We start from the raw sequence: 26,441 nt of genomic DNA, 5'->3' as shown, positions 1-26,441 counted from the left end.
AGGCCGCCCTGGAGACATGGCGGACCCGGGCCTCTGAATAAGCCACACAAAAACAACAACAACAACAAGCCCCCTTCCTTCTTCCTCCTCCTCCCCCCGACACCAGCTTGAGCCTGCGAGAAGCCGAAGGGAGAAATGGTGCAGCGGCCTGGGAGGGCTTTTCCCGACCCCCTCCCCTTCTCGCCTCTTCTTCATCATCATCATCATCTTCTTCAGGGTGCATCGCAGTCTCTGCTCTGGCCTTAAGCCGAGCCAAGCTTGGCGGCTTCTCAGGAGCATCCTCCCAGGGAGAATTTGGCATCCGCCGGTGCCTGCATCCCTCCATCCCTCCCCCCTCCTGGCCGTCTCTGTTTTTTTCTCCCTTCTGCCATTGCAACACCCCCCTCCTCAAAAAAAAAAAGGCTATGGCTGCAGAAGAGGTCTTGGAGACGGTGGATCGCTACAAGACCGAGATCGAGAGGCTGACCAAAGAGCTCACGGAAACGACCCACGAAAAGATCCAGGCGGCGGAATATGGGCTGGTGGTCCTGGAAGAGAAACTCACCCTGAAGCAGCAGTATGATGAGCTGGAGGTGGAATATGATGTCCTGAAACAGGAGCTGGAACAGCTGAGAGAGGTGAGTGGACGATTTTGCTGCTTGCCTCTCTCTGACCCCCCTTCCTTCCCCCACCCCCTTGCGCTGCCTTATTTCTCCTTGCCTCTCACTGCAGGCTCTCTGCATTATCCCCCCAAAAAGAAAAAAATGAAGAAAAAGAACCTCGGGCCCTCTTCAGTTTAGTTCTGCTCTGTGGAATGATGACTGATAAGGGATGGGGAGTACATGGTGGTAGGCCAAGCGTGGCATCCTGCAGATGTGTTATGCATGAGGCGGTGATGGTGAGGTGTGATTTATCCCAGGGCTTAAGGATCAGCGCTGATTAGAGAAGATACTTAAGAATGGATTATGGATGTAATATTTTAAACCTGCTGCTGATTGAAATCCTAGCAACATGCAGGCTTGGTGTCTACGTGCTCAGGCACAACTTCTGCCTTTTAGAAACAAATGCAGATATTTATTGCAATTATAACTGCACTTTGGCTCTTACTCAGAGTATTTCAAAAGCTACACTATGAAAACTGAACCCTTACAAAAAGTTACTCTTTTTATAATAGTGTAAACCTTAATAAGCAGCTATGTTGAATATGATGAAAGATCTTGAGGCTATTTGTATACTTGTTTTTTTATTAACCTGTTAGTGGAGGCAACCATCTTTCCATCAAAATCTGTTTCTGTACCAACCCTGAAAGATGTTATTTTGGCTACCACGTTTGTCTGACATGAGAAATGTATTTGTATATTTTTTCAACCACACAACAGTTTCTTTTTTACCTAACCTTTGCATAACACTGCTTTGTTTATTTTTTGAAGAACAAAGATTTACAATCTGATTATGCATATCACTGTGCAAGGGTGTGTATGTATGCTACATTATTCAATCAAGTCAGCTTCAGAATTCCAAAATGTGCTTGTGTTCTGACTGTGATGATGTCATACTTAAATAATAGCAGGCTAAATTAACAAAATATATGTTTAAGAGGAATGAAGTAGGTAAAATATAAAGCATAGTCCAGTGGAATGTAAGCATTTTAAAGATCCATTGATCTTGACACGTTAAAGGTCTCCCACTGAAATCAGTGTGACTTCAAAGATACCTACATTTCTGCTGGATCATGCTTAAGATGCATTTTCTAGACGTGAAGCTTCACTGTTTTTCTTGCTTTATAAAACACCTTTGCCCCAATCAAACTTAATGTAAACGAAACTTAAGCCTGCTTTTGCTTTTTATTTCCTGAGAGCACCATAATCCTTTTAACAAAATGTCATAAGTGCTGTTTGCTTTGGGACACCTGGCTATTATTAACTAAAACTGTGTTGCTCCTATGAACATAAATGCTAAACTATGACATGTCTCCTTAGAAAACATCAGCTTTCTGAAATGCAGTTGGTAACAGAATTGTTTGTTTTCTTTTCAGTGTTGATTTCTGATATATTAGCTCTAATTAAAGCTTGGTTTTTTTCTACAATATTTGAGATTAGTTAAGGATTTTTGTGGACAGCGACTACAGAAAAAGGTATATGGCCAGGCAACAGGAGGGTAATAGAGTTGAGCTGCAGCCATTAAAAATGCAAGGTGTTACTGTAAAATAAAGGGTTGTTAGGAGAAATATTAGAATTAGGCCAAGACAAGAGTTGCAAAGGCTTGTATTGTAGGATGTGATTAAAGGAGAGCTGTCATTGGACAAGCAGGTGAGAGGCAAGGCATTGCTGAAAGGCCTGAGCTATATTAAGAGCAGGAAAGACTGTTTGGACGGTGTGCTTGGTGATGGGTGACCTTGGACATGAACCAGGGAAGTGAGCTAGCTAAGATTTTGTCCAGGGAAGATGTTTAGGAACCTAGGTATTACAACCTGGATATGGAAATCTTGATGCACAGAAGTTGGAAAATGTACGTCTGTTTTACTGGGAGAAGATGTAAATACCAACAAGCTTCACAGAGATTGTATCCTCAAGGTCTAACATACAGATGAGAATGACCTTCTCAGGGCATGTCTTCATTAAACTGATGGTTTCCCTCCAAGGAACCTTGGGAGCTGTGTTTCTGTGAGGAATTACAGATGTTTCTTAGCATTTTACCCACACACACCACCGTTTACAATTTCTAGTGCTTCTTGGGAGAGTGAGCTCATGACCATTAAGCCAACTGAAAACTAATTTAAGTTTGAGTTATGACTGCTATGTTTAACTAGTTGGATAGATTAATCAGTGAACATCTTTCTGATCTATTAAAAAGTACCTCCATTTATTAGGCCAGAATTTTTAAAATGCAAAGATATACATTTTATAAACTCTTAAAAATGAAATTTCACAGTTGTTACATACAGAAAATTAAACATACAACTCAAATAACAATGTTACAATTAATGAAATACATATTTTGATTACCTAAAAGCAGTAATCTTATCAACAAACTACACAATTCAACAAAGAGAAATAATCAGCATCACAATTTACCCCAGCCAAAACAAAAAATGCAATAATGTACCTGGATACCTTATATCTACATTAGCAGCATTCTATATTGTAAAGGTAGTATACTGTTTCTTAAAGAATTCCCTGTATATTCCATATAAATGTGCTGACATGTAATTCCCCCCTTAATTAATTTAAACTTTATTCATGTCAATTCCTCAATCATAGCCTTAGCTGAGATTTCCACTCAGTTATTCTAGCAGTACATGAAATGATCTATTCATCTTTTATGTATGAAATTGAAAATGTAAATATTTTTTAAATGCAAGTACCATGGTGGATGAGACAATCTCTTTCTTATTTACAGCTGAGAATGCCTCTTCTAAGATCTTTCCTACTGTGAATGTGATAAAATGTTTTTTTCTTTGAAACAGTGCTTTTATCATATGCAAATGTATGTAGTTTTCATTGATTTAATTAAAGGTCATATGATTAACCAACTGGGATGTATTTAGCCCATTGACAAGTGTAGTTGTAGTGAAACTTACAAGCAGAAACTGGTTTTATGCCATTGTTGACATAATTCATCATGCAGAGACCAAGATTGGTTTGGGATGTGATCAGTTTAAAATTGAGCTCTGTCAGAACTAAAAATGCTATGGGGGAATGTTACACAGCTTTTGAGAAGAGAAAGGACCTGTAGGTTTCTGTGGGCGGGATTTTGTTGGTCTCCAGTATTAGAATTGTCATTCCCACCCTCACATCATCTCTGTAACTTTAACTGATGTATGCCAACCTGAGAGTCAAATGATTTCCTAAGCATGGAGCTGCAATGATGGATAATCTTTCACCTGTGGAATGTCTACATGTTATACAGAGAAGTCTCACCCCCAAATGTGGCAGATCCATTCAGCATACAGGTGTAATAGCAAAAATGTTATTTTTCAGAGTTGTTTATTCTCACCTATCTATACTTCCCTGACAGAGAGGTTTAACAGAGCCATTTGTAGTACACTGTTTCAAATATAACTGACCTTTATGTCCCTTGAAAATTGCCTAAAATATGGCAGTCTAATCCAGGTATGCCAAATACTTATGGAACTATATTAAGTCATAGTTGTATACCATTTGTGAGCCAATCTACTACATAATGGGTGGGTGGAAATCCACTGTCCCACCTTACAGTGTAAACTGTAAAGAACCTATTCAGGTCCCATTTCATTCTGACATTGTTATTACCTATTTGTCTCATATGCTTTTAGAGTATTTTGGGAAGATGAGGAAAACCTAGGTAGCTGGTCCTGACAGGTCCTCTCTGGCATCTTGTATCCTTCTGGGAATTCAGACTTTCACTTTGGAAGTCAATAGTTTAATCTAAGTTTTTTTCAGATCTTTCCACAATTTACAATAGATCAGGCTATGTGGTGGAAACTATCAGTATTTTTTGCAGACTTTGAAGAGCTGGTACCACTGGATCAAGTTCATCAGTTTTGTTGAGTAAATTTCAAATAATTTGATTTTGAATAGATGTGCAATTAATTGTTACTGTTTTGCTATTTTATTGTTATTATCTTCTTTAGTGAGTCACACAAACCCGTTTTGAATAATGCTTTTTATAGGATAGGGTAGGGGGCGCTGGGGGTTGAGTTTGTGGAACCAAGGTGACAGTGGCCCGAAAAGTTTGGGAACCACACTGGACTAGATGGCCTATATGGCCCCTTCCAGCTCTATGATTCTATCTCTATGGAAGGAGCTAGAGACTTAATTCTATATTCTATGGAAGGAGCTAGAGACTTAATTTAAAAAAAGAAAGAAAGCTGGGAAGTCAGAACCTGCTACACATATTGGTATAATGTTATATCACTGTAATTCTGTTCAGTAGCCCACTTTTTAAATGGAAAAAGGCCCAGTGGCCCAAAGGAGAGGGAATGGATGCTGTTTGTGGAGTGGGGCAGGGAAACTGGAAATATTCAGGCTTGAATATTATATTATAATGGTGAATTATTAAAAACAATATAGAGGTATACAAGCAGTTGCTTAGTTTGTACCAGTAATTGTGGAACCTCCAGGTGGTGGCTGGAGATCTCCCGCTATTACAGCTGATCTCCAGGTGACAGAGATCAGTTCCCCTGGAGGAAATAGCCGCTTTTACTAGTGTGTGGAATAGTTATTAATAGCTTATTATCAACAGATTGCTATCTCTGCAAACATGGGAACCATCCTCTGTGTTTAAAATGTATTGTGGGAGGGAAACCCCTTGGATTTTTTAAAAATCTTTTTTTAACAAGCTGTTTATAGATATTTGTGTATGCAGGATTGCCGACTGCCTGGAGAAGAAATGTCCTGTCCCTTTAACAGGCTTACTGGGATATTATTTATCAGGTGATGTTATTTACCGCCATGCCATGAAAAGCTTCAGCTGCCATTTCCATACATTAAGCCTCTATTAAAAGGGACATTTTTCTCCAGGCCTATTGGCACATCAATCAAAACTGCAGCCTGACAAGGTCAAAAGGTTGAAGCTAGAGTGCATAATCCAGAGCAAAGGGATGTCCTGTCTCAATACATATTACCTGGAGCCCAGTTTTGTGTACATGATTATATATGGAAGAGCATAGTGCAAGATAGAGGCTATGTGGGAGTGCCAACAAGGGATTTAAACAAGCTTGCATAATAAACAAAGAAAATGGAAGCAGTAGCTAATGACTATAGTGCAATCTTAAACAAAACTTTCTAAACACATTGATTTCAGTAGTCTTAGAAGGGTGTAACTCTGTTGGTATTTTAACAGGAATATTATATTTGCGCAACTTTTAAGTATTATGTTGTTCAAAACTGTTCACTGTTCTCTTCACAAGGTACTGCATATATATTTAAATTTTCTTTGTCTGTTCAACAATGTTATTACAACTCACATTTTTGTATGTTTTAGCATTTTGTTTTGATGTCTGCTGCCTTAGGAACTTTAAATTGGGTGGAAAGATGGCATACAAATGCTTTAAATAAAAAACCCCTTATATTAGCATGTTTGCATTCATATAGCCCAGCTGAGGTTTGACAGTCTCCTGGAATTACAATTGAACATCAGACTGTACAGGTCAGCTCCCCTTGAGAACATGGCAGATTTGGAGGATGGGATCTATGGCATTTTTGCCTATTACCTTCCTTATTACATCTTCCGTTCCACTTGGCTTTTGTCCCAAACATAGCCTTTTTGGTAGCCAAAGGGGATCCCTTCTTCCCTTTTTCACCAGTGGAGAACCTGATTGGATCCAACCCTTTGTACGAGCAATGGTTGAGAGGCACCACATTGTTAAAAATACTAGGCACCACGCTTAAATTTCTAGGTACTAAACAACCTGGTGCCTGGGATTTATCAAGCACAACCTGACACCTGGATTTGTTCAGCCTTCTGTGAATGGAACTCCACTTGTGGAATAGGATTTGTTGGTATCTTTCTTCTTGCTTCAGCCCTTTGTGTCTCCTGAAAAGAAACTCCTGAGGGTCGGGGAACCCCCAAATGCTATGGAATGTGGCACAGGGGGCAGTAGCCGGAGGGAGTAATCTCTGGAAATCAAGGACTCACTTATTTGAGGAGAAATTACTTCCCGTTCATGAAAAGGGCTCTTTGAGAACTTCCTTCTCATACAGTGTGGTGTGGTGGTTAAAAGCGGAGGCTTGGAGTGGTGGAGTCTGATCTGGAGAACCAGGTTTGATTCCCCACTCCTCCACATGAGTGGTGGAGGCTAATCTGGCGAACTGGATTTGTTTCCCCACTCCTACACACGAAGCCAGCTGGGTGACCTTGGGCAAGTTACAGCTCTGTTAGAGCTCTCTCAGCCTCACCTACCTCACAGGGTGTCTGTTTTGGGGAGGGGAAGGGAAGGTGATTGTAAGCCGGTTTGAGTATCCCTTAAGTGGTAGAGAAACCAAGTGGCATATAAAAACCAACTCTTCTTTTGAATTAGTTTCCTGTTTTGTGGTTGCAGTATTGCCTCAGTACAAAGAATATCCTCTGTTCTCTGTGCTTACTGTTGCCATTTTCTCCATTGTTTCATGCTTCTCCACCCACATTTAACTTAACTGCTCTAGTGCCGTTGTCATGGGTGAAACAATGTGTGAATTTTTTTGCATTGGTGCAATATTATTTCTTGGGACATTGTTCTTGTGCTGTCTAGGATACCTCTTTCTATCTACTTTTTGCCTTGTACAGCAGACTATAGGATCTGACTTAAAGAAATACCACTGTGTTCTAACGTAATTTACAGCCTTGGAAGACAGTCCAAATGCTACATATTTTATTGGCAAACAAGGTGGATAAAAATAAATGATTTTTAAAAATTTAAACCAGATTCTGTTCTGAGGCTAGGGCATCTTGAAGCTGTGGGTGTTTACTGATGCTCTCCGGGGAGGCAGGACCAAATCTTATCGGCTGTCTCCTCTAGGCGGGAAACAGCCCTCAGCTTCCCACTTTCCGTCCTGCCTTTGAGGGGAGAGCAGTGTCTCTACACAGTTCGTTACTGACTGTTATCTATTCTAAACTAAAATCTATTGTTAGGCTTCTTTTCTTCCTTACTCCAATTTACCTTTTCCTTCTGTCCTTTGCCTCCAGCCTTCGTCTCCAACTCTCGGTCTGTTCCCGATATTTCCCCCCCCCTCTTCTTCGGGTGTCGGGGTAAAATGGCGGACGGGAATCAGACAAGGGAGGACGATCTCCTTTCAGTGGGAGATTGCGAGAGTGGGCTGGTCCAATCCGCCCGGGTGACCCCGGAGGTGTCCAATGGCTGTCCTCACGGACCCTTGGACAGTAAAAGCCCGCAAGACCTCTGTAAGCCGGGCGAGGAGGAGGAGGCGGCGGCGCACGGCAAGGCGGTAGCGGCCGGCAAGGGAAAAAAGGCGCGAAAGTCGGTGCCGTTGCTGGGAGACGCAAAAAAGAAAAAGTTCACCTTTAAAACAGGCGGCAGTAAATTAAGCGGCGGTAAGATTAGACTCGGCTCCTGGAACTAGCAGTAGCTCGATAAGAGAGGAGGCGGCCATTTTGAACCCTACTCTCCCGTGCTAGTCGGGAGTTGGGAACCCGGCTACCCTGGAACAGGTTTCTGCCATGTTTAATATTGCCCTAGAAAGACAATGGCAGATGATGCAGGTTATGATACCCTCCTTCCAATACCCTAATGCAGGGCAACAGGAGAGTTCTGTGGGCAACCATTCCTCTAGTCAGGCTTCCAGGGGAGTTGAAGAGAGGGAGTTTGAGCCTGCTCAGAGGGGTCTCAAGCCATGGCCCACTAAAGCAACCATGAAAGCTCGACCCACTGTGGTTCAGGGACCAGGGCCGGGACCCTCTTCATATCCTATTGACTCTGACGACTTGGGATCAGAGGAGGGAGAGATTGATTCCGATGAAGAATTCACTGTCTCTGAGGAACAACAGCCTAGACTGTTTGCCTCAGAGGATTTCCAGGAGTTGCTGGCTAGAGCATTGGTGGCTCTTGATCTTAATGAGGAGACCGACTCAGCCGAGGAGCCTCAGCCCAAATTGAAGAGGGGGGTTAAGGAATGCTTTCCAAGAACTCAGACTCAAAATAACCTAGTCCCTTTTCCTGAGTTTTTTCAAAAGGCGGTCAAATCTGAGTGGGAGAATCCAACATCTAATAGACAGTTTCCAGCAAATTTGCGTAAGCTTTACAAGCTCGCTCCTCAAGCTATGGAACTTTTAAAAATCCCAGTGGTGGAAGCCCCAGTTGTAGACGTTCAGAACCCTAGCCTGGTTTCTGAGGACGGGGCTGGCTCCATCAGAGACCATCTGGACAAAAAAGCTGAGTTCCTTACCCGTAAGGCACATGAGGCTGCAGCTCTTTCCATCCAGGCTAGTGCCACCACCTCTATATTTGCCAGGGCATCCACCATATGGATGAGAAAACTTGTCCAACTAATTCCTCAAGAGAACCATAGAGTGGTCATTGGTTTGGACAGAGTTTTCAAGGCAATTTCCCTCATGGCAGACACATCCTTGGATGCGATGTCATTTTCCGCCAGATCCATAGCATCCCTCTCCGCTGTCAGGAGAGCTCTGTGACTTAGACTGTGGCAGTCGGACTTCCGGTCTAAGGCGATTCTGATGGCCTACCCTCTCCAAGGGGGTCGCTTGTTCAGTGAAAAATTCGATAACATATTGATAGAAACCAGGGATAAGAAGAAGGCTCTTCCCAGACAAGTTAGAAAGGACAACAGAGGTCCATCATACCCTTCCTTTCGTCCCTATAGGCCAACTCCTAGGTATCGGTCCGAATACAGACGGGGCTCATGGTCCAATAGGGGCTCCTTTCGCAGAGGGGGAAAGTTCCAAAAGCAAGGGCAATTTAGGCCAGAAAAGGGAGATAAGTTCTCCAAAACTAACCCCCAAGTGACGCCATATCGTTACAGGTGGGGGGGAGGCTACAGCATTTTCTACCCAGATGGATAGCCTCAAACCCGGACAAATGGGTGCTAAGGATCATTTCAACCGGATACCTTATAGAATTCTTCAAGACCCCCTCAGATCGATTTGTCCAATCACCATTGGCCCTAAAAAGGGAAAAGTATCTAAGAACTGTAAGAGCCATACAACACCTCTACACTATAAAGGCCATAGAACACGTACCACCGGAGGAGGTCGGTCTGGGAGTATATTCAGTTTTTTTCACAGTCCCGAGACGCAACGGGGACTGGAGGGCTATTTTAAATTTAAAATACATCAACAGACGAGTAGCCCTGAAACATTTCCGCATGGAAACTCTCCGATCTACGGTAGAGTCCCTTGCACCAGACACATACATGATCTCTCTCGATCTCACAGAAGCATATTTACATATTCCAGGGGTCGCCAAACTCATTAGTCAAGAGAGCCAAATATCAACAGTACAAGGATTGAGATTTCTTTTGAGAGCCAAATTTTTTAAACTCAAACTATATAGGTAGGTACACTGTTTATTAACTTAATAAACTTTAATTAAAATTTAGCAGAAGTGGAAACCAGTAGAGCACCTACTGCACAGTGGGATGGTGAATGGCTGTGGGGAGAGGCTCCTTTTGAAAGAGGCACAAAGTAGCAGGAAGAGGGGAAACCTGTAGTAATAGGCCAGGGGAGGGCTAACAATTGCCAGACAAAAAGGCCCACTGTTTTCTCCCCCCCCACCATCACCCAGCGAGGGTCCAGATGTCCAGGGATCCCAGGCACAGAGGAAGGGGCCACCAGGTCCCCGGTCTGTGTGTGTTCCATGCAAACAAACAAGGTGGAGATGCACAGTCCATCCATCCTCCCCCCCCCCATCACAGATATGCCAGTTCCCTCCTGGCCAGAGGGAGGGGCAGGTGCTCATTCCCCCCCACGATTCTGGGACCGACGGGCTCCAGATTCAGGGCAGGCAGGCGGGTGCCCGGGCAAGGTGGCTTGGCTGGAGGAGCCCCCCCCCGGCTGGGGGGCAGGCAGGCAGGGCCGCGCACCCAGGCGGCTTCCATGGGGGGGTAGAAAGGAGTGTCCCCCAACTGCCCCTTCCTCCCTCCCTCCCTCCCTCGAGGCCACGGCGCCAGCCCCCTCCCCCCTCCCAGGGGCGGCCTGAGCAAGGCCTTGGGCCCGCTCTGCAGCCCTGGGGGCGAGAGCGGCCGTACCGAAAAAGAGGCCCGCGCGGCAGGGAGGGGGGAGGTGGCGGCCGCCGGGGCAGCTCGCTCTCTGCCTCCCCCTCCCCTCCGGGCTGCAGGCGGCCTCAAGCGAGAAAGGCGCCGCGCGGGGCTTCCTCGTCCGGGCGAAGCGCGTCCAAAGCAATGGGAATTTCTCTCGAGCCTTTCTGATGAGGGACTCGAGGAGCCAACAGCAGAAGCCAAGAGGCAGCGGGTGGGCTTACCGTGCAAATATCGAAACGGCGGCTGCTCCCTCCGCTGCTTAAGAAACCCCCAATCCCCACAGCAGGCCCGCCAGCAGCAGCGGCACATGGTCGCTCCTACGTAACCCAAGCGCCTCCTGCGCAGACTCTCTCTTGCCCCCTGCCCCTTTCACTACTCAGCCGGGCCCGGACATGGAAAGAGCCGCACTCAAGAGCTCAAAGAGCCGCATGCGGCTCGGGAGCCGCACTTTTGCGACAGGTGACATATTCCAATAGACCTGACTCACAGGAGATTTCTTTGCTTTGCACATGCAGGCCGACACTATCAATTCAGAGCTCTCCCCTTTGGGTTGACCTTCTCCGTGCATTTTCATCAAAGTCTTAGTCACAGTCATGGCCACGCTGAGACAAGAGGGAGTCCAGGTACACCCGTACCTGGACGACATTCTCATTTGTGCGCACTCTTACCACCAATCACTTCAAACACACACACAGAGTCATTCAGGTACTGGAGGAACACGGTTATTTGGTGAACAGACTCAAAAGCTCTTTGGTCCCATCCAAGACAATGCTACACTTGGGGGTAGTCATAAATTCGTCCACAAACACCATATCCTTGTCACAGGAAAGAAGGGAGAAAATTTCCAAGTTAGCCAAGGCCATCTCAAGCACCAAGTCGGCCCACCTCATGCTTCTTGCAAAGTTGATGGGGTTAATGGTATCCTGTATAGGGATAGTACCGTGGGCACGTTTCCAGTCCAGACCCCTACAGTGGCTGTTAAGGCCATATCAGGGGGACATAACTCACAAGATAGACAGACCGATCCTGATATCACAAAAGGTGAAACTCAGCTTGGTGGCACAGCTCCGCCAACCTGGTCAGTCCACCCAATATTTGCACGAGGAACCAACCCAGATCTTCACGGACGCAAGTCTGGAGGGTTGGGGTGCCACATTAGAGAACCAGACAGCTCAGGGTCGGTGGTCCTGCCAGGACAAAAGATCTCATATCAACTTACTGGAGATCAGAGCAGTCAAGATGGCATTGTATCACTTCCAGTCGAGACTAGTCGACCGTCATATTCTTATAAGAACAGACAATGTGGCCACGAAGGCTCATTTAAACAAACAGGGGGGATCAAAGTCTTCGACCCTCCACAAGGAAACGGAACAGATTTTCCTCTGGGCTCAGAACAACGTCAGATCCATCAGAGCGGAACATATAAAGGGAACATTAAATATTCAAGCAGACTGGTTGAGCCGCCAGACCTTGGACGAGGGCGAGTGGTCTCTCACGCAGGAGACCTTCCAGATCATCTGCCTCAAATTCGGAACCCTAGTGATGGACTTGTTCGCGTCAGCAACAAATACCAAACTCCCGAGATTTGGGTCCAGGTTCTTCCATCCAAAAGCGGAAGTGATAGACTGTCTCCTGAGCCCTTGGCCCAAGGGATTGCTGTATGCATTCCTTTTTTTTTATTATTATAAATTTTTATTGGTTTTTTAAAACTATAAATTCTTCATAATTTTAACAACAATGTAGAAATAATATCACAATCACAATTACATTAATTGTTGTCTTGATTACCATTAAACATAAAAAATAAATCGACTTCCCCATCACCTCCATCTACCTCTTAATGAAGTGTTATTATCCTTCGTTAACATATTCTGATCCTAGTATTAATCTCATTCTAAAGTTTCATGTTATATAAAATTTTACATTCTGGATCAGAGTAAAAAGTAACCTTCCATTTTTCCCAGATCTTATACATTATCACAATGATTCCTTCAATTCTCCCCTTTTCCCTAGTTTCTCCAACTCCACCAGTTCTAACATTTAAATGATTTAATCCCTTTATTCTGAAACCTTTGTCCCTTTCCATTTGACTGCATAAGATTGCAGCCAGTATAACATAAATTTAATCATATTAAACAACATCCTCTCCAACATTTTAGGGATATTTCCTGTTTAATCGATCTTATTTCAGTGTAAATCATATCCCAGATCCATATCACAAGTCCACCCCTTATAAAAAAAAGGAGAAAAAACCAATATCCTTAGTACATTCCAACATTTTCCTTAAAGTAATAATCACATATTCCAGTATACTTTTATATCAATTGATAGTCTATATAAGGAGGACTTGTTTACATAATCCCAAAATGATGTCTAAATCTTAATTCCACTACATCGTTAATAGCCATGCCACCCATCCACACTGTCAAAGCCTTCCAATCCAGCAATCATATTTAAATCAGTCCTTTAACCATGGTCTAATACTTCCTTCTGCAACTGAAATAAGTCAGTCAGGTATGGGAACAGGATTTCTTTATGCTCTCTCATTTCCTCAGACAGGGTGCGTGTCCAAAAATAATTCTTTCTGGGCTTCATTTCCATCATGGCTTCAATCTGTGTTCCTTGACCTGCTCTCTTCTTCCTTATATCCACACGTCCTTCCATGACTTTTTTAGATGAAAAGTCCATTTCTTGTATGTCTGATCTCTTTGTCACCAGCTGGTTACCTTCTTGGACTTCTGTCTTCTTCTTTGTATCCTTGTATTCTTCCATGACTTTTTGGACAGAAGAATCCATTACTTGTATGTCTGTATTTGTGGCCATCATTTGAATTTTCATGACTTTTATATCTTCTGTAACCAGATCCAACTTCTGATTACATACCTGTGATGATTGGTCAAGAGTCATCATCATTGAAATCAGTTGAGCCATCTGTGTTGATATCTGTTTTACTTGTTTAATTGTCGCCTCAGAATGTTTAGCAAGCATGTCCTGTACTTTTTTTTCCATGGTTAAATTCTGTAAAGTTTCCTTTAATTTCATAAGGGCAGGGCTATGAATTTAGCCAGATCAGGGAGAGGTTCCAGACATTTACATATGTAACTTAGTTAAAAAATTGATGGTCATCTAGCAGGAGTCCATTACATGTAGTTGATAGAGAATATTTCATTGACCAGCTTAATATCTTTTTCGGGTTGAAGAAGTGAGTATTTAAGCTTAAAATAACTTTTTAAAGTTGAAAATACCAACGAGTTTTACCAGACGCTCTAGATCAGCAGAACCAGGAAGTATTCCAGGAGTTGCCTCATCGCGGACCTTCTATCGTCTCTTCTCTATGGTTGTTACCTTCAGGAATGGTTTTGGTGTAACACGAGTAAGACGAATTTCCGGTCCTACGACCTTCTTCCTGTTGATTTGCTTGTAGAACAATAGAGAGGGATATTGAATGAAGCACAGAGTCTTCCGGTCAAGAAATCCTCTTTGTTGTAAAACGTGGCTGGAGGACCTTTTTTACCCCAAGCAAATTCTCAAAGGTTTCTCCCTCCCCTTCCTTTAAGAACGCGTCGGATTGGCAGATCTTACGTCAATCATTCAAGCTCGTTGTTTTAGTTTAAGTTGATCAGTTTGATAAGGCTCCTGCTGCTTTGTCTGATGGATCTCATGCAGCAAAATCATCCAGTTCAATTAAGGGAGGGAAACGGTTACCAGGAATGTTTTCTTCAACCCCCTGTTATTCGATAACGCCAGTGAAAAGCGAAGGTGAGGTTTTAATCTTGATGTAGTTTATAAGGTGCTGGAGGGTAGATTCTAAAGCCGAAGTTGCGCGCTGGCGATTTCAATCCCTTCGTGCCCACGGGATCAAACGTCTGAAACTCCGGGGGACTTAATAAAGCTTCCTCGGAGTATTCAGGAGATCAAACCGCATATATGGCTGCAGGGAATTCCTGCTTCTCAGCCCACTTGCAAGGGCTGGATTGGGGTGCGGTAAAACACCCCAAATTACACGCAAACTTGGATTCTCCCCAGGAGCCCCTGGGAGGACATGGCAATCAGCCCAGCGTCAGCACCAGAAGTCCATGCATTCCCACCACTCCCTATCCTCCCAAAAGTTCTACGGAAGATAGTACACGAGAGGGCCAGGGTTCTTCTAGTGGCTCCCTATTGGCCCCGCAGACAGTGGTTCGTCACATTGAAACAGCTATCCATTCAGGAACCATGGAGAATTCCTCAGGAACGGGCTTCGTTGCAACAAGGACCTGTCTTCCACCAAGACCCCCTATGGTTTTGTTTAACCGTGTGGAACTTGAAAGGGAGCGCCTTTTGAAGTGCGGTTATTCATCTAGAGTTGTAGATACCATCATCGAAGCTAGAAGACCGACAACTAGGCGCATATACAACACCTCATGGAAGGCCTTTGTGCGGTGGTGCCGGAGAAAAAAGGTGGATCCACTCGCTCCCGACATTGGACAACTCCTGGAGTTTCTACAGGATGGGGTTCAGATGCGGCTCTCTGCGGCCACCTTAAGACGACAAATTGCCGCTATTTCAACCGTCATTCCAACGATCGAAGATCTACCTACGTCTAGACATCGTGACGTGGTGGCTTTTCTAAAAGGTGTGACCCAGTGTCAGGCCTGCTTTCCCCAGCTCTAAGCAGCCTGTCAGACTCTGACTGTTTTACTTTCGATTCTACCAGTTGCCTCTCAAGGCCAGATTTGCTAACTGCTAAATTCTTGTTCCAGTGCTATCTCCCGTGGGAACGACTCCTCAGTAGAAGGGGGGCCGCCTTGATCTGTTGTGACTAATACTTTCCCTCATAGGCCTACTCCGTGCTCCCAGTTGCCATTCGTGCCAATGTACCTGTAAACTCTGCATGCCTGTACGTTTTACATTAAATCAGCTCTCTTTTGGACTCTTTGGGTGAAAACGCATGGTCACTTTATCCTCTTTTAATCCCTGTTTCAGCCAGGATTCAGCCAGGATCGAACGCATGCGTTTCACCTAATGTGCGTTCGATCCTGGCTAAAACAGGGATTAAAGGAGGATAAAGCGACCGTGCGTTTTCGCCCTTTGTCTCTGGATGCTGTTTGTGGGATTACCACAGGACAAGTGCTCACACCCAGCTGAGTCCTCCTGTCGTGCATTGTTTTCTGACATGGAATCTTAATTTGGTCCTGAAGGCACTTACAAAGGCACCATTCGAGCCACTGGGGACGGTCTCTTTAAAATACCTAAGATTAAAGGTCTTGTTTTTAATGGCCATCACTTCGGCCCGTAGGGTGTCCGAGTTGAGAGCTCTTTCCATCAGAGAAGGACTGTGTACCTTTCATAAGGATAGGGTTGTTCTTCGGCCGGATCCTACATTCCTACCAAAAGTGAATTCGTCTTTTCACAGAACACAAGAGATCAATCTGCCATCGTTCTGTCCTAAACCTTCACGTCAGAAAGAACATCAGTGGCATACCCTAGACTTACGCAGAGTTCTGCGGATTTTCATAAGAAGAACCGCGGAGTTCAGGAAATCGGACTCTTTGTTCATAGCAATTTCTAACCCCAACAAGGGCCAAAAGATCTCGGCTGCGTCTATAAGATACACCCTGAAACTATGCATCACAGAGGCATACAAAGCATGTGGTAAGCCAATTCCAAGTGGAATCACTGTTCACTCTTTGCGTAGTGCTGCCACCACGGCGGCCTTTGAAAAACAAGCACCAGTAGACGAGATATGTAGGGCTGCAACGTGGTCTAGCGTCTCTACATTTATAAAACACTACAAAATTAACACATGGTCCTCAGCCCATGCGGCTTTCGGGCGTAGAGTGTTACAGAATGTAGTGGAATAATTAGTTTTCCTTACCCACCCGGGTTGAAGCTCTTGCAAGTCCCACAGCTTCAAGATGCCCTAGCCTCAGAAGAGAACAGAGCCTTGATTCTTTACCGTGAAGGCTCCTTCTGTTCTGAGGCCACGGGCATCTTGCCCACCCGGTAAAACATGGGACATACAATTCACTACATACATGGTCACTACATACATGAGCACACATGGAAATACCTTAGGTACATGAATAATCTGACTGATAGTTTAATAGATTTACTGGGGTAACAAGTATAGTTATGGGGAGTTTTTTTTTACAGTTTTTGCAGTTTTTCCAGGTTCTGTCTTCCTTGATTTAACCAATTTCTATTTATACTTATTAAACTTGTTAGAAGTTTTTTCCTCTATTCCTTTCTTGGAGTTTTCCTGCTTTGGGCTTGGCAAGTCTGAAAGTGGGAAGCTGAGGGCTGTTTCCCGCCTAGAGGAGACAGCCAATAAGATTTGGTCCTGCCTCCCCGGAGAGCATCGGTAAACACCCACAGCTTCAAGATGCCCGTCACCTCAGAACAGAAAGAGCCTTCACGGTAAGGAATCAAGGCTCCATTTTTTGATTAAATGCTTTTTGAGGAAAAATCTATCTAAAGATAGTTTTCTGTTTAACATGCATTATAGTCCAAAGGTTATTCATCATGAAATAAGGATTAGTTTTTAATGATGTAGGATGAGACTGTATATTCATGCAATGTTTAAATTTTTTGGTATATGAATTCCATTAATCCATTCATAATGTTATGTTCTTCCATGGGTTTCTGTAAGATTGTTTGGGCAATTTTTCTGTCCAGAAGATATTATCACAGATGCTTGGTTTTGCAGTTCTCAAAACTGAGAATTTGTGTCTGCCGAGATAATATGCCTCTTCTTCACAGCAAAAATGTTATAAAATAATCATACAGAGTTGAGAAAAAGACCTTAACCCCATTGCTTTTTTGCAAATCTGTGCACACAGCATCAACCCCTTACCTCTTATGTGCTAAGTTTCAGGACAATCAACCCCTTACCTCTTATGTGCTAAGTTTCAAGAGGTTCAATGAATAGAAGATTGCTTGGAATGGAATTGATCTGTACAAGGTGCTATGTGTGAGGAGGGAGGGGCAAGCAGTAAAATTGATGGGGAAACGTTTTGAGCAGAATTCTCCACAGGTCTTGGGATCTTTGTGTGTATAGCCTGAGGGTTATCATATTATTCTCTCCCTGGAGGAGAAAATCTGTAATGGCAGTAGGCCATAAAAGAGACCCAGTTTGGGAATATTTTAATGAAATTCCTCTATCTATGGGTAAGACAGGCATATGTGCAAAATGCAAGGCCTGGTAGCCCAAATGTAACAACGTCATGATGTAAATATAAATATATAAAACCATGATGTAAATATAGTCTTACTGACTAGTGATTGAAATTGAGATTGAAATAGTGATTGAAATTGATTTGATTTAAATCAAATCCACCCTCGTGGCAAAGATGGCATTTTAAGACCAGGAAAATATTCTTGCAACAGTTCATTGGAATTAAACAGTCATTTTTCTAAGGGATTTCTTTTGAATTAAAAAAGGATCTTTCCGATATTACTTGCTGAATTAATTAGATTCTCATTTGAAAACCCAAGTGCTTCAGCAAAGCAGCTGTGATACAACCTGTCCTTTACTTTTGATGTACACTTTAAAATCTGTGATTTAATTTCTCTTTATCATCCATAGCACAATTAGAAATTAAGGGTGGTTTGTTTTTTCACAAACTGAAATGCGATGCATACATGTGTGCAGTTTTCTACTGCTTCCCTACATTCCTTTTTTGCATATAGACACATTTACAAGCCAATTAGTTTTTTTCCTGTCAATGTTTTTTAATGCTAAAGTCTTCCTGCTTTACCTCTAGTCCATGCAGTTGTACCAGGGTAAGGAGCAAATACCTAGATATTTATAAGTAGCAAGATTACAAACTTTAGCAGCCCAATCCAGAGCAGTTTACTGAATTCCTTTCTATGCAAGAGGCTTCCTAATGATTTCAGATGGAGATTTAGGTTAAACATTATTAAATTCTTCCAAACAGCCATTCAAAAATGGAACAAACTCTCTAGGAAGGCATGCAGTAGAGATCCATGTGTGGAACTGTCTTCAGCACCAGAGTTAATGGAAAAGATCCAACTTGTGTGGAAGCTCCATGCATATGAGCAAAACCACTGGATTGAGGCCAGATCTTTTAGATCATAAAATCTGTCTAAATGCAAGTATTTTCTCTTTCTTTGTAATATGTCTTCTGAGTGGCTGAGGCAATACAGCTCATATTGCACAATCACTCTTGTCAGTGGTTCCAAGGATCAGGAACTTTCATTTTAAACAAATGTTATGATCTTTAGACTTTTAGTGGTACAGCCTTCAAAAGGCACTGGAAAATATCATGAGATGTGTGTCTAAGAATGAAAATAGGCACTATTCAGCTAGCTCCAGTCATAAGCAATAGCTCCATTGTGAGCCTCCTCTGTGTGATATTTTTCAAGTTATTTTCTAAAACCATGTTGCATAAAAGGAAGCAAAAAGAGTCTATTCCAAGAGGCATGTAAAGATCAGCACTTCATTGCAGAATGCCATAATAGGGTATTTACATAGATACGGTAAGGTGTTTTGCCTCATGGGGGCTGGCTTGTCTAGCACAGCGGCAATGGGCCTTGTATCCCACGACTCTGCTCAGCAAAGTTTTCTACAAACCTAAGAAGACTTCCTCCAACTTAAATGCTTCTCCTTAGATTTGAGGAAAGATTCAAACCTTGCTTAGTAGACTGGTTGGATACAGGCCCTTAGATTGAATTCAATTACAGTTTTTTAGCATTGTATCAGGGGAAGGGAAGGTGGCATGGTATAGCCCGATCTCAACAGATCTCGGAAGCTAAGCAGAGTCAGTACTTGAATGGGAGACCAGCAAAGAAGACTGCAGAGGAAGGAAATAGCAAACCACCTCTGCTTAATCACCTGCCTTGAAAGCCCCTTGCTGGGGTCGCTGTAAGTCAGCTGTGACTTGACAGCACTTTACACACACACACACACACACACACACACAGAATCATAGAATTGGAAGGGACCACCAGGATCATCTAATTCAACCCCCTGCACAGTGCAGGAAATGCATGTTACTTCAGGAGCTTTTGGGCAGAGAAGCAAATGTTAAATAAAAATGAGCGAAGTTTCATGTGATGTTCCCTTATTGGGGGGTGGGGGGCAGGTATCACTCTAGTGGGAGATCTCCTGGCCTGCCTCCCCCAGGCCTCTGCTACTGTTTGAGAGGCCAGTGAGGGAAAAAGGGGGCGGCGGCTCTTGCCCCAGTGTGATGACATCACTTCTGGTTTTATGCCACAAGTAACATTGCATGCTAGCATGACACAGACATAATTGTTCCAGCTCCCCAAATCTTCTTGCTTGATTCTATTCTATTCTGATCAGTTCAACAGAGTCATTGTGTGATTCAGATATCAGGAGGTCTCCCTTTATATGATTTCTTTCTAGTAATTAACAACTTGGGGAAACACTTCTTAAATTGGTTCTTGTAGGCTATCCGAGCTTTTTGTTGTGATTGTTCTGAGCGCATTTTTAATCTTCATTTTTTAAGTTACCAAAATATATAGTCATTATATGTTGAAGGTATAGGGATCTGTTTAAAACATTTCTCTTAGTTTTGTTAACTATACACACAAAAATTCAGGTTCCTGGGTCCCAGGAGGGTGGCACAGAGATATAATGGCTGCATCAAAAGCATGTGTGCTGCTTTGGATGTTTAGAATCGCTTCTTGTTCATCTGCAATGCATGCAGGAATCAGGAATGTGATACCTTAGAATGCTTTCAAGAATTTCAGTTGATTGCCGTCCCCCCCATGTCATTTGTGAAGAGAGAATGCAGATTTGCAAGTTCTGGGAGGATTATGCATTTGAGAACATTTGTGAGGGGGGAGCAGCAGCAGCAGAGGATGGGGGGAGATCCAGAGGGAGTGAGTCAGCATCATCTTGGCTGTTGCCAAAGCAATGGCTAATGCAGGAAGCCTGAACAAAGGCTGACATCAATAGAGATCTCAAACTGAAAAGGCTTATAGTGATATAAAACACACTAATCACTGATTTAAAAAAAGGATGCTCTGTAATTTAGGACATTGAAGAGAGGACGTAATGGTGAGCCTAACCGTCACAACTTGTTGCAAGAAGACGTGCTACAGATTTTGTTCTGATCATGCTAATGTCTGTTTTAAATGCCTGCAGAATTGCACTTTGTACACATATACATGCCAAGATATTGTTTAGGGCACATCCCTTTAGAAAAAGTTCACACACATAATTTAACAAAACTGCACAATAGAAGATCCAGCAGCACCACAACAGAGGCATGTGGCCTGAGAGTAGGGTTGCCAGCTCTGGGTTGGGAAATACCTGGAGATTTTGGGGGTGGAGCCTGAGGAGGGCGAGGTTTGGGGAGGGGAGGGGAAGGACTTCAATGCCATAGAGGCTAAAGCGGCCATTTTCTGCAGGCGAACTGATCTCTGTCAGCTGGAGATCAGTTGCAATAGCAGGGGATCTTCAGCCACCACCTGGAACTTGGCAACCCTACCTGAGAGGCCCCCTCCCCAGCCCATAGGGGACAGGCAAGGGCCTGACAGGCAGCAAAAGTTCTGTCTACATGCAGTGATCCCTGCTCCAAGACATACATACATTAGCCACAGAATATAGACTTTGTTCTCGCTCTGTGAGAGAAGGCCATCTTCAGCTCGGGTTCTTGTGTGTGCTTATCCGGGAGGCAGGAAACAAAACTGCAGATCTTCCCCTATCCTGCAGGAAGTAGCCCCTCCCATCTGCTGCAGCTCCAGTTTTGTTTCCTGCCTTGACGGGAGAGCAGCGTTCGTTTTTGTCTCCCTGCTTCAGATAAGGAAATATATCTAGTCTTGTGTCTCAACTGTCTCCTCCTGTCTTGTTGGTGTCCTTTTTTGCTCCCTATCGTGTCTGCGTGCAAAAAAAAAAAAAAAAAAAAAAAATTGGAATTGGTTTTCTACGCCTCAAGCTTCGGCTAGGCAATAAATTTTTCCCGCCCAAACAAGATGGCGGAGGCCCGGGGTGACGACTTCATTTCACCTCAGGATCTTGTACCGGGTTTACTTACCGCGGCTACTGGCAGCCTGGACGAGCCGTCCTGCAGCGGAGCTTCGCTTTCCCCTTCAGGGAAGAAGCGCAAAGCCTTCGATAAATCAGATAAGGCTTTAAAAAACAAAAAGGACACCACAGACGCGGCTTCTAGCCAGGCGCACAAAAGGAGTAAGAGGCTTCAAAGCGAGGCTCCTAGCCTGACGCAGACAAAGACAAGAGGCGCGGCTTCTAGCCTTCTCATCAAAGCGCCCCGGGCTAGTGCATCGGCTTCGGCCGTTCAGCCCGCCCCGCCCCGCCAGGAGCCTTCAGTCTTAACAGCACCCCACAGCGTGCTTGAAATGCCGGCTAGCACTACAGCCCTCGATCAGGGGCTAATGGCGGCCGAGGTCCCAGAACGTTTAGCGCTGTCGCCAGCAGCAGCACATCGCGGGACGGAGACTGTAACAGGCGGAGACCGGACGGCGCCCGGTGAGGTACAGACTGGCGAGGCGGGTGGGGGCGAAAGTGGTCTTTTAGCCCTAAAAGCAGAGTTGGTTCAGCTGGTGAGGAGTGTTTTTGTTGAAGGGCTGCAGGCCCTGCAATCCCCTACTCTATCTTTGCAAGGGGACGGGGCTCCGGCCCTTACTCGCGAGGAGGCCCCGGTCCTTACTCGCGAGGAGGCCTTTTCTACTGAGGTTCAAGCTAACCCTCGGCACACCAGCAGGGAATTAACTCCCAGTACCACCAAAGCCGCCAGAAAAGCTCCGGCACCCCCCAATAATAAATGTTTCTATGTCCCCTGACTCTTCTGATGTAGAATTAGAGGAGGGCGAGTTCTCTTCAGGTGAAGAAACCCCTCCGGTTGAAGAAAAACAACTCAGGCTCTTCCCACAGGAAGAATTTCAATCTCTCCTCTCAAAATCCCTGGCAGCTCTGGATCTGGCGGAAGTTTCAGAACCTCTAGAGTCAGACAAACTCAGAGGAGCAAAAGAGTTCTTCCACAGACATAATGTCCCAGCAAAAACCATTCCTGTGCCAGATTATTTTTCCACTCTTATTAAGGCAGAGTGGGAGAAACCGCTGGCCTCCAAGCAGGCTACAGCAATTTCAAAAAAGTTTTATACTTTAGCTAAGCCCTCGACACAGTTACTCCAGATCCCCCTAGTGGAGGCTCCTGTAGTGGCACTTCACTCCTATGATGTGGTAGCCAGGGACAGTATGGGACCTATTAAAGATCCCTTGGATAGAAAAGCGGAATTGGCCATTAAGAGAGCGCATGAGGCATCTGCCATGGCCATTAGTGCCTCGGTCACCTCCGCCCTGATTTCTCGGGCCGCTATAGTCTGGACTAGAAAGCTCAACCAACTGATTCCTGAAAACAATAGAAAAGCTCTGGAAGGAGTATCCAGAGTACTCAAGGCGGTGACCTTTCTAGCAGACTCTTCTCTGGACACTCTGTCCTTTTCTGCCAGGGCAATAGCCACTCAGACAGCCGCTAGGAGGGCTCTATGGCTCCGACCTTGGCAGGCGGATACCCATTCCAAAGCGGAACTGATGGGGTTCCCATACCAAGGGGACAAACTCTTTGGTGATCAGCTCGACACCATTCTTATAGAGACAAAGGATAAAAAGAAGGCCCTGCCCAAAAGTTTTCGCAGGGACAACAAAGGCTCCGCTGGTTTTTTCAGGTCCTCCCATACACTCCATAGATTTCGCACTGACCAAAGAAAGGGACAGTGGTCACAAGGTCGGGGCTCCTTTCGAAGGGGGGGCCGTTATTCGCGGCCCAGATTTTCACAGCCAAATTCTGATAGACAATCCTTCAATTCCCGCCAGGGAACTAAGCAGTGACGCCAACTCTCTCCCAGTGGGGGGACGTCTCATGGAGTTTGCTACCCTTTGGTCGGACGTCCAATCGGACGCATGGGTGATGCAGGTCATCAACCAGGGGTACCAAATAGAGTTTGCACGTTCTCCTCCAGACCGCGTAACATACCTTCATCGATCTCTTTCCAGGACAAAACGCCTGCGCACTGCGGAGGCAGTAAAGCATCTATTAGACATCCGGGCCATAGAACCCGTAGGGCCATCAGAGCGCTCTTGCGGAATTTACTCTCACTTCTTCACAGTCCCCAAAAGGAACGGGGACTGGAGGGCCATCCTGGACCTCAAGTTTCTCAACAGGTATGTCATCAAGAGGCGGTTCAGGATGGAGACCCTAACTTCCATCAAAGAGGCCCTACGCCCCCGCTCTTTCCTTACATCCATAGATCTCACCGAAGCCTACTTACACATTCCGGTGCATCCATCCCACAGAAAATTTTTAAGGTTCTCCTTCCAGAACCTTCCTTTCCAGTTTCGGGCCATGCCATTCGGGCTTTCGTCCGCCCCAAGGGTGTTTTCCAAGGTATTAGTCACCCTGATAGCACTGGTGAGGGCTCAAGGGGTCCAGGTACACCCGTACCTGGACGACATTCTCATATGTGCTCCATCCAGAGATCTGAGCCTAAGACATACGACCTTGGTCTTACAGACGCTACAAGATCATGGGTTCCTGGTCAATCTGAAAAAGAGTCACCTGCAACCCACTCAGAGACTTTTACACCTAGGGGTATTGATAGACACTGCCCAGAATTCTCTATTCCTCCCCCTGGACAAGGCTCTCAAGATTGCAGCCATTGCCAAAAAGGTAATCAGGTCTCCCTCCTCCAAACTAATGACCCTCGCCAAACTGCAGGGACACATGGTCTCCTGCATTCCAGCAGTTCCCTGTGCACGCTTCCATGCCAGGCCGCTTCAGTGGTTTCTTCTGCAGTTCCAACAAGACATTATGAGGAAGAGGGACAGGAACCTCATTATTCCCAATGCCACTCGTCTGACTCTAAATTGGTGGACTGTCACCAACAACCTGTGCAAGGGTCTTCCTTACATTCACGACCCTCCCGAACAGCTATTTACAGATGCCAGCCTGTCGGGATGGGGAGCCACATTCCGAGGCCAGCCGGCTCAGGGCCTTTGGAATCAATCAGAACTGGGTCTGAGTATCAATCTCCTCGAACTAAAAGCAGTCTGGAGGGCACTTCTACATTTTGCCCCTCAGATAGAGATGACATATCTACTAATAAGAACAGACAATGTGGCCACGAAGGCCCACCTCAACAAACAGGGGGGGGTCTCGTTTGTCCACCCTTCACAAACAAGCCTCGCTGATTCTTACCTGGGCAGAACATCATCTACGGTCATTGACAGCGGAACACATTCGGGGTGTCTTAAACGTGCAGGCCGATTGGCTCAGTCGTCAAAAAATCGACGAAGCAGAGTGGGAGCTCAACCCGACTGTGTTCCTCCAACTTACCCAGAAGTTTGGAGATCCATTAGTGGATCTCTTTGCATCCAACACGAATCGCAAAATCCCAAGATTTTTCACACGGTACAAACACCCAGCAGCAGAAGCGACGGATGCCCTGTTGGCACCATGGCCATCGGGACTCCTCTACGCCTTTCCCCCCCTGCCCCTAATCCCGAGAGTAATACGCCGCATACGTCTTCTGAAGGCTACAGTGCTGTTGGTAACTCCGGATTGGCCGAGACGCCCTTGGTATCCGGCTCTCCGGGAAATGTCCTTCAGGGAACCATGGAGGCTACCAGTCCAACACGACCTCCTTCTACAGGGCCCAGTATGTCATCTGGATCCTCAGTGGTTCAGAATGACCGTATGGCCATTGAAAGGAGGAGGCTCTTAGCCTTGGGTTACACTCCAGACATCGTAAATACTATTCTGGCATCGCGGCGCCCATCCACTGTTCGCATTTATAACGCCACATGGAAGGTCTTCCATTCTTGGTGTAAGAAAAGTTCCGTGGATCCACTTAAACCTAAGATCTCAGTGATCCTAGCCTTTCTTGAGGAAGGCCGCAAGATCAGTCTAAAGTGTGCCACCTTGAGAAGGCAACTGGCAGCTATAGCTACTCTGGTACCTCGGGTATCCGGATACCCGCTTCTCAACCATCCTCACATAAAAGCCTTTCTTAAGGGGGTTAAATCTACCTCCCCTCCAGTGGCTCACAGATTTCAGACCTGGAAGATACATACGGTACTTACGGCTCTTACTAAACCACCATTCGAGCCTCTCAGGACAGTGGACCTGAAGTGGCTTAGATTCAAAGTACTTTTCTTAACAGCCATAACATCGGCCCGCAGGGTGTCTGAGCTGGGGGCATCGTCCATTGCCCCTCATCTTTGCATCTTCCATAATAACAGGGTGGTTCTTCGTCCTGATCCTTCCTTCATCCCGAAGGTAAACACCAGGTTCCACAGAGAACAAGATATTGTCCTCCCTACCTTCCATCCAGATCCGTCCTCTCCTAGGGAAAAATCTTGGCACTCCCTAGATCTCAGGAGAGCGTTACGAATTTACATTAAACGTACCCATCATATTAGACTCACGGATTCTTTATTTGTCACTCTAACGGCTCCAAATAAGGGAAGGGCGATGTCCAGGGCTGCCATCAGCAGCAATATTAGGCAGTGCATTGTTCACGCCTACAAGGCCTCTGGCTTACCGGTACCAGTGAACATCACAGCTCATTCTGTCAGGAGTGCGGCTACCTCGGCCGCCCTTGCCAGAAATGTCTCAGTAGAGGAAATTTGCAGAGCGGCCACATGGTCGTCTACTTCTACTTTTATTCGGCACTACAAATTGGATTTGATTTCCTCCGCTGAGGCTACCTTTGGGAAAAAGGTGTTACAGGGTGTGGAGGAGTCTTAATTACACCCACCCAGATTCCTAAGCTCTTGTACGTCCC

The 26,441-nt window shown here is 45.1% G+C and overlaps 1 protein-coding gene across 9 annotated transcripts in view; it reads left to right on the top strand.

Moving 5' to 3' along the window:
- Positions 1 to 404: 404 nt before the first annotated feature.
- The window catches only part of BICD1 (BICD cargo adaptor 1), a 123,245-nt gene continuing 97,208 nt past the window's right edge, over positions 405 to 26,441 (top strand). For all 9 annotated transcript variants that reach the window (XM_056846783.1, XM_056846779.1, XM_056846781.1 and 6 more), the window contains exon 1: positions 405 to 617. In XM_056846783.1, the coding sequence (XP_056702761.1) occupies positions 405 to 617 (213 nt within the window). The remainder of the gene's footprint in view (positions 618 to 26,441) is intronic.

This window comes from Euleptes europaea, chromosome 3 (genome assembly GCF_029931775.1).
Source record: "Euleptes europaea isolate rEulEur1 chromosome 3, rEulEur1.hap1, whole genome shotgun sequence".
Taxonomy (NCBI): domain Eukaryota; kingdom Metazoa; phylum Chordata; class Lepidosauria; order Squamata; family Sphaerodactylidae; genus Euleptes; species Euleptes europaea.
This window is presented reverse-complemented; position numbering and strand designations above follow the sequence as displayed.